General features: G+C 38.1%; 1 protein-coding gene across 1 annotated transcript in view; it reads right to left on the bottom strand.

Moving 5' to 3' along the window:
- Window positions 1-14,575, bottom strand: part of PTPRZ1 (protein tyrosine phosphatase receptor type Z1) — a 173,136-nt gene that overhangs the window by 116,598 nt on the left and 41,963 nt on the right. The window contains exon 2 of the mRNA XM_055314632.1: window positions 3,344-3,409. Coding sequence (XP_055170607.1) covers window positions 3,344-3,409 — 66 coding nt within the window. The remainder of the gene's footprint in view (window positions 1-3,343; window positions 3,410-14,575) is intronic.

The raw sequence follows: 14,575 nt of genomic DNA, 5'->3' as shown, positions 1-14,575 counted from the left end.
AGCTCTTTTACAGAGAGATGTTATGATTTTCTTAGTAACTGTTGTTAACAGAATTCCATATGTACAAATATTCAAGGGCAAGTCCTTCCTTCTGAGATTGTAGCTAATCTGACACATTTAAGTGATAATAATACCGGAAGGAACAGAAACACAGAGCTCAACAAGATAAGCTGTTATGTGTGAAACTAGGACTAAGATGTGGTCGAAACCAACCTACTGGGCAGCCCGGATGGCTCAGCGGGTTAGCGCCACCTTCAGCCCAGGGTGTGATCCTGGGTCCCGGGATCGAGTCCCATGTCAGGTCCCCTGCATGGAGCCTGCTTTTCCCTCTGCCTGTGTCTCTGCCTCTCTCTCTCTCTCTCTCTGTCTCTCATGAATAAATAAAATATTTTTTTAAAGATTTAATTTATTTATTTATTTATTTATTTATTTATTTATTTATTTACTTACTTACTTACTTACTTACTTATGAGAGAGAGAGAGAGAGAGAGAGGCGCAGAGACACAGGCAGAGGGAGAAGCAGGCTCCATGCCAGGAGCCCGACGTGGGACTCAATCCCGGGACTCCAGGATCACGCCCTGGGCCAAAGGCAGGCGCCAAACTGCTGAGCCACCCAGGGATCCCCAAATAAATAAAATCTTAAAAAAAAAAAAAAAACCTACTTGGACCATTCATAAAAGTACTTAAATTTAAGAATCTTAAAACTAATTTATCCTGAAATTCTATACAGTTACATGGTTTTTCATTTTCTACATGGAATAAGTATAGAAAGGGAAAATACTACCAAACTTTAACTATTTGTATTAAAAATAAAAAAGAGGCAGTAAGTTTATGGCCAAGAATCTACATCTTCAATGCGTGGCTTTCATGTAATCCACTTGGAAGAGATGTACTCATTTGGATAATGGCTTTCATTTGTTTTTCTTTTTGACATTCTGAGAATTCAGACAGAACAATTCATCCACACTCTGTTTGAGATAAGCAGCTGTAAAATGTCCTCACCTGAAACTCTTTCTAGTCTCTTCCCTAGGATCCTCAAATATTCTAGGAACAGATAATTTTCCAACCCAACGAGAAGTACCAATGTAAGTAGAGCAATCCATTCTTTAAAATTCTGATAAGCTCCACCTTCACCTCAACTCTGGAAAATCTCCTCTTGAGACCCACCATTCCTCCCCCCCCACCAAATAACACCAACCCACCAAATAACACTTGTTATTTGGTGTTATTACACTCCCTTGATCACTAGACTGTCTCCTAAAGGACCTAAAGCCAATAGGCCTCAAGTTATAAGCAGGATGATGAACTTCTTAAGCAAAGAATTGTGCACCGTTTATGCACGACCCATCACGAAATCCTGACCACTCTATAAGCATCATACACAATTAGCTCATTACATGGAAGAGCTCTGTGGCCTCCTCATAAGACAATAGGATATGCATAACAGCATGTGCATAAAACCAATGGTAAATCTGTCTTTTCTTGACTTGATGAGGCAAATCCAACTGCTCAAGGAGCCAGAGCTGCTGAAAAGCATATGTCTTTGCTTGGGGCAGTAAGAACTGCTACCCTCTCTTTCCAGGCTACAGGTCCTCCATTTTCTAAGTCTCGGTTTGGGGAGAATGGAAGATGCATAAATAATGCCCAGATGATGACAACAGCAAATAATTTCCAGGAGAACCAGGGTGCTAAGCATTGTGATAGCATCTTCCATGGTTAAGGAAGAACTCCAAGCATTCATAGCCTTCACTAACATGATTCTTATAATTACTAGGGGGGCAAAAATTAGCTGTAACTTTTATCAAATACTAGAATTTCTATTTTGGAGAAAGAGAAATACAACATGGATTACAGTTGTCAGATATAAAGTTACAAAGCATATATAATTTTTATATATAATATATATTATTGTTATCATATTATCCTGTCTAGTATCCAGTGGGGTAGTCACTGACTTATACTATAAATAGGGTAATCTCTCTGGAATGCAATTAAACCGTAGTATCAAGAATGTTGGAAGCATTTACTTTTTTTATGCTTAGTAACTGCCTATCAAGGATTCTCTAATAAAGAAATGATAAAAATAAAAATAATACGTATGAAAAATACGAATGATACATATCTGTTCATATCATATCTATTCATCCATTTGTCATTGTTTATAGTTGCTTAGATATATATATAGAGTCAAAATATATATAGAGAGAATATAGAGTCAAAAATAAAACATTTATTCAATGGAATATTAGGCATACCGTAAGTACCATGATCATTAGGAATCATCACTGAAATGAGGAAATGTTCAAAATAACTCCTAGAGTAAATTGGATGCATAATTCTATATAAACTATACAAACATAATAAAAATTGATCTCAAAGGAATATAACTTTTTTTTAAAGTGAATGTATTTTCTAAATTTTCCAAAGTAAACATTTACTACCTTTTTTTTTTTTTTTAAGTAGGCTCCGTGCCCAGTGTAGAGCTTGAACTCATAACCTTGAGGTCAAGACCTGAGCAGAAATCAAGAGCTGTACATAGAACCTACTAAGCCACCCAGGCACCCCAATATTTACTACTTTTAAAACAAGCATAAAAAAAGAAAGAAAAGAAATGCATGGCTATCTACTAAATTCATTGTGCTGCTGCCCTTCATCTGTAAAATAAAGTTCAAGTTGGCTAGGCTCATGTTAAAGCCCTTGTAATAGAATCATGTCTTATCAGCCCAATGTTATTTCTAAGGAATACCCAACTCTGTTTTTGATGGTCACCAGGCCTGTCATGGGCCATCTAGATTTGACTTGTGCTCTTCTGACAATCATACAAAAGTCTTTTTGGACCCTCATTCCAATTGATTCAGCAAAAATAATTTAGAAGGAAGCCCTGCTGAGAGCAAGAATCCCATCAATGTTTGTTAAATGAATGAACAATCACTACTGTGGTCATAATAGTAACGGCAAGTAACATTTATTGAAAGCTTTGTATTTATAAGAATGCACTGTGCCAACTTCATTGATCTCATTTAATACTTTGAACAATCCTCCATTTCACAGGTGAAAAAACTAAGCCTCAGGTAGGTTCTGTATATTTTCCAAGGAGGTACAGCCAGTGTTGACTTGGGATTCAAATCCCGCGGTGTCTGATACCAGTATGCTCTTACACTACCAAATTCGCTAATGGAAATCGTTCTGTCTATGATATATTTTTATTAATTAATCTAGCTGAATATCCATGGAGCTAAGTAAAAATGATGCGTTGAATTACAAAGTTTTCTTTCCATATAAAAATAGATACAAAAACAATAAAAATTTTCTGTTGAATCTCATTACATAATGAAATGTTTACCTGTATAGGACCAGCCAATCTCTTCAACAAGTTTTCTTTGTTGTCTGTAGTATCCATAAGTCCAATCTACAACCAAGAAAAATCAATTGGTCAATGTGTAGAAAAATATATGTGACCAAATTAAAAATATATCAGATGCCCAAATCATTCGTACCCCAGATAGTCCTCAGATACTCCTTCCCATGTCACCTTCCCCAAGATTCCCCTCAATGCCAGCCACCATCATATAGTCTCTGTTTTTCCTGTTCTAGTAGTTGATCTAAAGTATAGGGGGTACATTAAAAAAAAAATTGAAGTTCTGGTAGGGACAAAGCAAATACTCGGGGTAAAGCAGGAGAAGCCTAGAGGGGTACATCCCCCCAAAAGATGGGTCAGAAAGAATAATTTGTCCTATCTCCAAATTTTTAATATTCCTCAAGTCAAACATCTAAGATCCTGTTGATTAGAGATACTTCTAGGTTTACAAAACAAGTTTGATCTATGCACCCTAGGATACCCAGAGGTTATCATGTTTTCAAAATTTGTTTCCTTTTTGCCAAAAAATGAAATTAGTCACCTCGAGGAAATGAGAATTCAAATGTGTATATGCTGGCTGGGAGAAAAGCTATGTTAGACTATGTAGGTGACTTTGTCTCTTAGAAGAACCTAGATCTCCGAGAGAGGAAATGCAGTGGGAGATTTAGGCCTCATAAAAGAAGATGCCTCATGACCCCAAGAGAGTGGTTCTAGATCAAGAACAGAGGGCAAGTGAGATAGAAAGGAAAATGGATGGAAGCCAAAATCTCGCTCTGCATAATTCAAAATGTTGCCAGGAGCCACCCCTGCACTCAAAAGAAACTGGGATGTGATAACGCAACCTCCTTTCTGTGCCACTGTCTGTTACCCCAGGCTGTACTAACATTCGATTTCAACTACATGGTAGACAAAATAAATCTTTGTGAGCTAGCTTTAAAACCTGGTCACTCTTGACAAAGCATTCTGCAGAATAGCTAATTTACAAATAAACGCAGAGGACATTACTTATTCATAAATGGAGTTTCTATCAATATGGCTTTCATTTGAATACAAGGATTTTATACTAGATCATACCATACCTGTATTTAAACATATATTAAACATTAAATATGTTAAATACATTTTATATATTAAAATATATTATATATTATAATATATTATATTAAATATACATATAATTTAATATATTATATTAAATACAATACATAATATATTAAATATATTTAAATATGGTATGGTATGATGTTTCATCATTTGGGAAAAAATTCTATTCTTATTCTTGCTACACAGTTGTTTTCTCTTTATTGACAATTCTCAATTTCAGGAATGTAAATATCTAAGGACACTGTGGAAATTATTTTCCTCTCGTCTGTGTCATATATTCCCTGGTTAGTACAGCATGGTAATAAATAACTGCTAAACTGTTTCATAAAAGCCAGAAAGCAGATCTGCTGTCAGAAATACATATTCTGAATCTATAGATTATTCAAAACCAAAACTTACTTTTAAGAAACAAAGATTTTGTTTTTGTTGTAGAACTTTGGTCAGAAATATAGGCAAATATTCTATTGTCTATATAGCACATTACAGCACATATCTATTTTTATAACAGCTTTACTGAAACAAAATACATACATCATACAATGCACCCATTAGAGTATACAATTTAATCCTTTTCAGTATATTCACAGTCTTCTGCAATCATTTCCACAATTTTAGAACATCTCCATCACCCCCATAAGAAACTCCACAATCTTTGGCAGCCCCAAGCCACCTCCAAGCCACCCCCAATCCCATGGGTCTAGGCAACCACTATCCACTTGGTTTCTATACATTTGGACATTATAGACATTTCATACATCAGGATCACGCAATATAGGCTTTTGTGACTGGCCTCTTAAATTCAGCACAACTACTCTTTTCAAGGTCCGTCCGTGTTGTAGCTTACATCACCACTTCCTTCTTTCTGGTCACTTAATGGGACCTTACCGTACGGTAACCAAGATAGTCTTGAAAGTTTCCTTCAGCTCGGTTAAAGTTTGGACAGGCTTCTTCCAGACTATGCCCCTGGTCCCCCTTTTCTGAGCACTTAGTTTAGAAAACCTGTCATTGTAAATTCTTCTCTGGCCCTTTGAGATGTAAGTCTTTTTTTTTTTTTTTTGAAAGCCACATGCCAGTTTTACAACCAGGAATATACCACTCAAAGACACGGGAGCCATCTCTTTGAAAGGAAACAGGACCCTTATCTCCCAGTTTCTGTGAAAGGGTAAAAGCTTAATTTTGGCGGCGTGCCTTGCTCCGAGTTGCAAAAACCAGTCCTGTCATGAAGATCCCAGTTTATTTTTCCTTTGGACAAAACCAATTAGCAAACAAATGGCTTATGACTCCTGCGAATATCATGCATTACTGTTCCACTGGGGCTCAACATCACCCTCAAAACAATGTACCCCTCTACCTCATCCAAGTTGAGTTCGGACTTGGTTCTGGCTTCTCTCCTTGTTGCAACAACCCTGAATAAAGTCTCCCTTGCTTGTTTAACTTTATCCAGTGAAATTTTTGTTTTGTTTTGACAACGGATATGCCACATTTTATTTATCCATTCTTTTTTTTCAATAATAAATTTATTTTTTATTGGTGTTCAATTTGCCAACATACAGAATAACACCCAGTGCTCATCCCATCAAGTGCCCCCCTTATCCATTCTTCAACTGATGGATACTTGGGTTGTTTCTTCCTTTTGTCCATCATGAACAATACTATTAATATTCATGCCTGTTTTTTCTTTTCTTTCTTTTTTTTTTTTACTTAGGTTATTAGGTTCCTAATTTATTTTTCAAATACAGTTGTCAACATAAAATGGTAGTTGTTTCAGGTTAAATTCTGGGAGCAAGTGTTTCTTCATGATCATTAAGTATATACAATTAGATGTTAGAAAGGGCCCCAAAGGTCATTTGACTGAGACTTTAACAGTCTACAAAAAAATGATTCCTAGATATCAGGTAATTTACTCAGCCAAAATGTAAATGGTTTCTAGAAGAAGAAAGTGGCAAAATGGAAGCAACAAGGCATGGCTCCTGCCTTCTACTCCAGGGAGCCTTCTCCAATATCAAGGATCCCTAACGACCTTGACCTCTTGGTTACTCTCTTAAGGTGCTTTGCCCAAGGAGGAACCTCTATAGCATGTATGCTTTCAAGAGAAACAAAATGAAACACAAAAATAAAAATTCAAGTGGCCTAGAATTTAACCCGGAGAAATTATTTGGACAAGTAGATTAAAGAGAATTGATTACACCTGTTTTTGACCTGGCTGTCAGTTGAAATTTTCCTCTGAAATTTTGCACTGGCCGGAAGGAAAAGATGTATTGTCATTTATTACATGTCTTACATAGAAATATTTTTTAAAGGTAAGACATTTTTGTCACATAAATGGATTTGGAAGATTTCAGAAGATGAAAACCTACGCTTAACAAATAACCCATTGAAATAAATAAAACAGTAGGCTCTTGTTTTAAGGATTCGGTCTAAAAGATGACAGCAAAGTATCAGCAGATTTTAGCTTTCCTTGCAGGGCTTTATCACTACACAATGAGCATTTGTCCTTGGTTTTTAATTACTTACATTAAGAAAGCTTTATTCAATACAGGATTCCCAGGTGTTGGTAGCTCTCTTCAATTCCTTTATGTATTGTTCCCTTAATTGTTACTTCAAACAATCCGTTACACATTCATATGCTAATTACATAGTCCTTGGGCGTGAGAGAGTACCCCACTTTAAAAATTCTACTTAGAGGTCTGATAGATGAGATGTGATAGCTTCAATGAACAAGAAAAAAGAAGCGAGGTTCACTTTTTTGTTGTTGTATTATATACTTTGAAAACCAGTAAATCCTATATAAAATGAATCTATCAAAGTGCTTACGTGTTTTTAAATCAATTAAAATAATGAAATATAGAATGTTTTTTTCCGGCTTCTGTGAATTTTAGTTTCTTTCACTTTTAATATCTTGTTTTTTTTTTCAATTTAAAAGTATTTGCCCGGTCTGTTTCGGTGTGAGTGTTTTATAGTGGAAAAACAAAGAGAAATTTCAGAAATGAATTGTACATGCGATGTACAAGCAAATACACATGACTAAATTTTGTTAAGGCTACCCTAAAGTTTGTCCTGAAAAAATATGCTTCATGAAGTGGCCTTTTGACCTGCTACCAAAATTCTGAGAAACCTCAGGCACTCTTAAATGTTCCTATTTCAACGTATTCTATCTTGACCTACCTTGAGCACCTACAGACGTGCAAATATGTGTGTGTGTGTGTGTGTGTGTGTGTTTTATTCTTAAATTCAGATAATGGAAATCAAAGTCTATCACACAGAAGATGTAGATTAGTCTAGCTTTTTCTTTTTACATTTTCTTTTTTTGTTCAAGTTCTTTTTAAAAAAACAGTAACAAAAAATCTGGATGCTTATTTCCTACTAAAAATATCATTAACTATTTTGAATTATTGGGGTGGCTGGCTGGATAGGCCGTGGAGCACGCGACTCTCGGGGCTGTGAGTTCGAGCCCCTTGTGAGTCCCGGAGCCTGTCAAAAATTTAACACAAACAAATAAATAATAAAAATGCCTCTGATATTGGCCCGAAGAAAGTCTCTGCTTCATGTTAATTAGTAATTTCATCTGTATCCTACTATGTAATCTGGCAGCAGTCCTCTGACAACACGCTCACACACACACATATTTTGATGCTATCAAGTGGGCAAACATGACAAGGAGAGGAAATAGACTGGTCCTCTGAAAAAGAAACTTCAGGTAGGAAATAATGACAGATAACACTTGAAGACGAGGATTTAATATAGATTAGTCAAGGTGGACTTTCCGGGGTAAATGATCCTTGCATATTTCACTAAAGAACCACAGAGGCGGAGGGGCCCCTGGGGGGCTCAGGCCATGACCCCGGGGTCCCGGGATCGAGTCCCACATCGGGCTCCCCGCAGGGAGCTTGCTTCTCCCTCTGCCTGTGTCTCTGCCTCTCTCTCTGGGTGTCTCAGGAATAAATAAATAACATCTTAAAAAAAACAAACAAACAAACAACTACGGAGGAGGAGAAAAGGATGTTAGATGATGATCAAAACCTGGAAAGGCAAAGGAGAAGGATGAGAATTAGGGACAAATTTTTAAAGCCCCTGAACAACACTTTGGCAAAGAAAGACTTGGGGAAAAGAAGAGAAACCCTGCAGGTAGAGGAGAGGCCTGTGCACTAAGAGGTGGCAAATGGTGGAACCCACGGTGGGAGAGGCCAGTTGGGCTCTGGCGTAGGCTTTGCAGGCAGGTCACCAGGGACTTGTGCTTGGCGACAGCTCTCCAGGATATAAGGGTGACGTCAATTTTCAGTTTTTGTCCTCCTGCTACAGTCGCCTCTGACTTAGATTTCTTCTGAAGAAGGAAGAGAGATCGTCTGCTGAACTATCACAAAGCCTTGCATATATTTCCTTTTTAAATATATTTTCAAAATGTTAAGAAGGGTATTAAATAAATAAACAAACAAACGAATCAGTGTATGTAATTGAAGTGAAAGGTAAGGGGCTGGCGATGCCCGGGGGACAGCCCAGCATCATCCGAGGTGCCGTCCTCTCTGGCCGTGGGGGCCGATGGAGCGCCGAGGCCCAGGCCGCACCGGGAGCTCCCCTGGGAGGACAACCGCCTGCGACTGAGGGACGCCCGCGACCGTGACCGTGACCCGGCCCCAGAGGCCCTCTCCCTGTCACACTCACTGTGACAGGTCTCCCTTGGTGGGTGGAGGCCGGTCTATGGCCAAGTGACCTCGCCCAAAGCCTTGGTAGCGAACCGGGGCCAACCTTCCAAGTGAAATGACATCCGCCCACGTGCGTGGGATCCAGTCTACACCATCACACACGGCAGATTGTTCCTCGGTGAACTTTCCTGTCACTGAACATTAAGAATTAGCCTGCTGCCAACCTGTGCCATCACGAGGCCTGTGTCTACCTACCTGGAGTGTAGACTTTTATCCGGCACGTACACAAAGGCACTTGTGAGGCATTAATTCGGCTGCTTGTGATAATCCAGACACGCACAGGATACGGCTACAGTTCAAGCACATTTGCACTCATCACTTCAGATACAACTAAATGCCTTAAAAACAAACTGCTTTAAAAAAAAAAAACAACAGATACGTATCATTTTCTCCTAAGTTTGCTTTCTAATTTCTGCTGCTTTCTAGGGTTACAAGAAGAGTCTTCTTGGTTTTCTCCCCTCCCCAAAGGATTACAAATAAAAGTACTTTTTAGAGTCCCAAAACTCAAATTGTGACTTATTGCCAAATAGGAGAGCACGTGACATCCTACTGCTAAAGACAGGGAACTCTGGGGAGAGGTGAGTTTCTAGAGTCCAAGCGACCTCTTAACTGAGGGATAAGGTTAAAGAGATGAAAAAAGGTAGATATTTGAGGCACTATATGCATAAAAAAAAGGTCAAATGGTAAATTATCAAAGCAGATGGAGATACTGGGCATATGGATAATGAAAGAAAACAAAAGGAGCCATTTCTTCCCTAGGTTTGTTTTAATAGCCAGACAGCCAATTAAATACATAGTTCTCTCAGGACAAAGAGCGAGCCTGGAGGTGACCAATTAGGTCTTTACTGTCCCTTAACACTGAGGACGGTGTTTGCTTTCACAGGGGGGACGTGTATCTTCTCGGAAAAGCGCCCAGTGTTTGTCCTCGTACTTTAGACACAAGTGTTTAACCTAACGTGATTTGTCTATATTCCTAGATTGAGGTATTTTCTGTTAAAAACATTTAATAATTTTATCTTTATCACATGAGCAATAATACATGTCTGTTTCAGATAAATTAGAACAAAGATAAGCAAAATAATCTAAAAAATCATCTGTAATCCCGTCTCCTAAAGATAACCATTCTTTACCATTTTTTACTTGTGTATGTTTTCCTAGATGTTCTACTGTGCATACATAGAAAAGTTACACTTTACATAAATTGAATTACATTACCTCATTATTTGCTGACCCACATTTTCTACGCAATAATAAACTGCTGCTATCGCTCAAGTTAACAAATATGGCTTCGCAGCATCATAACAGTTCATTTAAAGAAGTCTCTGCTTTTGGATATTAAGATAAAAAGTTGATTTAACTTTAGAAAATTTATTCTTTAGGCTTAAATGATACGAGGAATGAAAGAAGTTCCCATTAAGCTAGTGTGAGCTTTATGTATAAAATAAAGTCTGTAGGACATTAAATACCACATGTTTCCCCGTCAATCTTTTTCTAAAACTCCCCAAAAACACTAAATTACATGAACTCATCACTATAACATGATAGTGAATATACTCCACCATAAGAGAAGATCCAATTGTTGACAAAAATAGTGATAATGGCCACAGAGATGGAAATAACAATGTGTAAGAACAATTATTAGAAGAAGAGTTAAAGACAATATTAAGGGCGGGGAGAGAACCAAACCTGTATAGGAGAAAGCAGATGAAAGTGGGTAGAAAACACGGAGTTCATCAGATCCCAAAAATAATGTGCCATTCTCCCTGTTACGTATTACCATATTATTACACTATTATGTTACTATCCAGACAATAGTAGTGTGCTATTATTTACCAGTCTAACTGATGCTCCTGTTGTAAAGTCTTACGTCCTTGCGCTTTCCCTGAGGTCAGGAGCACGACAATGGTGTCTGTTCTGTAGCTCTATGATTAGGATCGCTTGGCAGGTTTTGGACAACTGGCACACTAAGATAACCAATTAGAAGATATAATGGGATTCCATGAACATTTACTATGAAAAGCATAAAAGGCCAAAAAAGTGCATAAACAAAACTATGAACTACTATTAATATGCAAAAAAGGTGAATAAAGGGACTCACTCCTATCCTTTTTTTTTTTTTTAAGATTTGATTTATTTATTCATGAGAGAGAGAGGGAGAGGCAGAGACACAGGCAGAGTGAGAAGCAGGCTCCCTGCGGGGAGCCTGATGTGGGACTCGATCCCAGGACCTGGGGTCACGACCTCACGATCCAAAGGCAGATGCTCAACCCCCGAGCCACCCAGGCATCCCTGTTAACAGCATTTTTAACTTCAGTTTAAGACATCACAGACACGTCTACGTACGGCTGAGTACTTCAGCTCCCAAGAGCCTTAAACAGAAGAGCCAGAGCGAAGCAGAGCACGCGGCGAACTCACAGATCTTCCTCTGGGCCCTGATTGACCAGCAGACTGACTGGATCGTCTATTCATCATCAATATGGCTTTATTTTCATTTGCGCCTTACTTCTAAAACACTACTTTTTTGCTTAGGTAAAATGAAGCCTAAACCTAAGTATAAATCCACTAAGCAGGAAAATCTGCCGACTTTAGGGGTTGACTCTTCACCCTGTCCCAGCAAGGGTGAAAGTTTTCTTGACTTTTTTCCATGGAATCGACTGAAAATTCATTTTTGTCATTTTTTTAAGGCTTTCTTTTACTGGTCTAGAAAAATAAAATTTTTATTCATAAGAAACATACTCATTTGAATACACAGACTGATGTTTTTTAATGGATTTTTCAGGATTTAAAATATTTTCAATCTGCCAACATGTTTTATAAGCTTACTAAACCACATACTACTGCTTATTCAGCCTCCTTAGGCTTTCAAAAAGAAATCAGGATGACCATGGTAGGTCCATCTAATTTAACTATAAACAACTATCAGTGTTTGGTGCCTCTTTTTATTAATCCTTAGGGTCAGAAATCTAGACTCTCCCTTTGAGTCGAGACCTTGGATATACAATTGTGTATCTACAACTATAAAATGGAAATAGGTGTCCCCCACTTGCTAACGACGATACGGTCACGAAAGCTGGGGCATATGTTAAATCATCTGAACTCTTTGTGAAATATGTGCTTATACCACCTAATATCATTTCCCGAATTTATTTTTCAAGGATTTCATTTTTACTTTCAATAGTGAAGCAAAGCCCAAAAAAAGCAATGTGATGCTTGTGACATATGCATACACCTGACCAGTTACAAAAAAATATTCATTTGTTTACTGACATTATCCAGCTCTCAGGCTAACGTATTCTTTAGTCTTAAAGATAAATGTGGATCCTCAGCGTAGATGGAAAATACAACTCCTTATATTCAAGTGTTGAACTGAGTCCTACAAGAACAACGTGAATGATGAGAAACATATAATATTTAATTTTAATCAAAGAGACTACCATTGTCTACTTTCCTAGCTACATTCCAAAATGAATACATTTCTAAAAGCAAAACTTCACAATATTTGTATTTTCCTTGTTTCAGAAGACTTGGGGCAGTTTAAGACCATTATTTAGAAGTTCATATTGTTCACGTTTTAAAGTTCTTCATTTTAGAACCACTTTCCCCACTAGCAACCTTAAGGAATTACACGCTTTGATGACATTCTTAATTTGCTGACTTTTCGTTATCAAGCACTTACCCTATATTAGTCACTGATTTCGTTTGTAACTATTTAAAAATGATTCTATCTGTTGCTTTTCTGGTATGGACGTTTCATCATACTAGACTACCAAGTGATAATTGTTACGTATCTTCTTATTTGCTCTAAGATTTATTTGAAGTGAGTGGAAACTGCTAAAATCCTCTTGGCTGAATGGACGGGCACAGCATAGGGATGGTCTATCTGGCTGCAGAATCATTATTTTTGCTTCACTTTCTTCTGCTTGATATTTTTATCCCCATCACCCTGCCACCCCCCCCCATGCCTCTACTCCTTGTGAAGCATCCTAGCATCCCCTGGGTATTATCTTTCTCAAGCAGATATGTGAATTTTCCTTGGAAACTAGTGTCTCCACGATGCTCATTCTGTGACCCACCAAAGTCTAAGAAAAGAGGTGTCTGTTCAACCATCAATCACAACACACCTATCTTCAAGTCTTGCATTGGTGACCTCTCCTGACCAAAGGTAGTACTGGGACTTAGTGGGCCACTGTTGCTAAAGCTTTTCCCAACTCTTGCCTGAAATTTGGAAGTTCTCTGCAGGGGGCAGGTGCTCATTAGGTTCATTAGATTCATTAGGTTGATGTTCATTAGGTTGCCTAGATGACCCAGGTTCATTGCCCTGTTCCTGTTAGGGCATAATTAATATCCTTGGAGAATGCATCTCACGAACTACTTTTATACACAATCACAAATGGCCAGCCAGAGACTGGATATTATTTATTTTGGAACAGTTATCTCACTTGGAACAAATATGTTTTCGCTCTACGTTTACCTTTCTGTTGGTGAGGATGTCAAGAAACTGAACAAGTTAATGCAACGTTTCCAACCTGGACTGCAACCAGGCTTCCTCTGGCATCTTGCCCTGAAGTTACTGGGCCACTGGGACACCTCAAGATAATTAACATACTCCTGCAGTGTCTAACGTGATCATCATAGTGGTTAAATGAAAAAGAACATCCTACAACAGACCAAGGGTAGCAGCACCTCTGCATCTCAAGGGAAAACAAAAAGTGTTTTTTAGAGACGAAATTTATGCCTTAGACTTCATGATATATCACGAAGGCTTAAGATATTGAAATAAGACTTACATTTTCTTAAAGGACATTCAAACATCTAAGTGACTTCACACCTTTATGAAATTTATGATGTTTGCCATTAATTTCACTAACAACAAATATCTTTTGGTGGAAAATGTGTAACTGGTCATCTTTCATTTATTTAGCGAAAGACATCCTGATTTAATCTTGGAAATAAAATCTAAAACCCATTTTGTGTTCAAAGGAATGCTATTTTATCGATGTCTTGATTTTTGCAATAAAAAATAAACAATCTGTGACTAAACAGACCTGTGAGTATAAAGAAATGCTGCGCGTGGCACTCCAAGGTCAAAGTATAAACACGGGGGTGTGCGGTGCCTGGGTGGTGCAGTCGGCTAAGTGTCCAACTCTGGGTTGCGACTCAGGTCATGATCTCAGGGTCATGAGATCGAGTCCTGCGTCGGCCTCCATGCTGGGCGTGGAGTCTGCTTGAGACTCTCTCTCTCCCTCTGCCCCTCGTTCCTCAAAAAGAGGAAGTAGAAACATGGTAAACTTTCACTTAAGAACAATACTTTACTCTTCTCCCACATTTATTCTTTAAACGGTCATACAGACCTAGTACAGATTACAGAAAGAAAAGGCAAGAGCTCAATGTGCAGTGATCGTGTGTCTTTGAC

Source organism: Nyctereutes procyonoides, unplaced genomic scaffold (assembly GCF_905146905.1).
Source record: "Nyctereutes procyonoides isolate TBG_1078 unplaced genomic scaffold, NYPRO_anot_genome, whole genome shotgun sequence".
Taxonomy (NCBI): Eukaryota; Metazoa; Chordata; class Mammalia; order Carnivora; family Canidae; genus Nyctereutes; species Nyctereutes procyonoides.
Note: the sequence above shows the minus strand (reverse complement) of the source record. Positions and strands in the feature narration are given on the sequence as shown.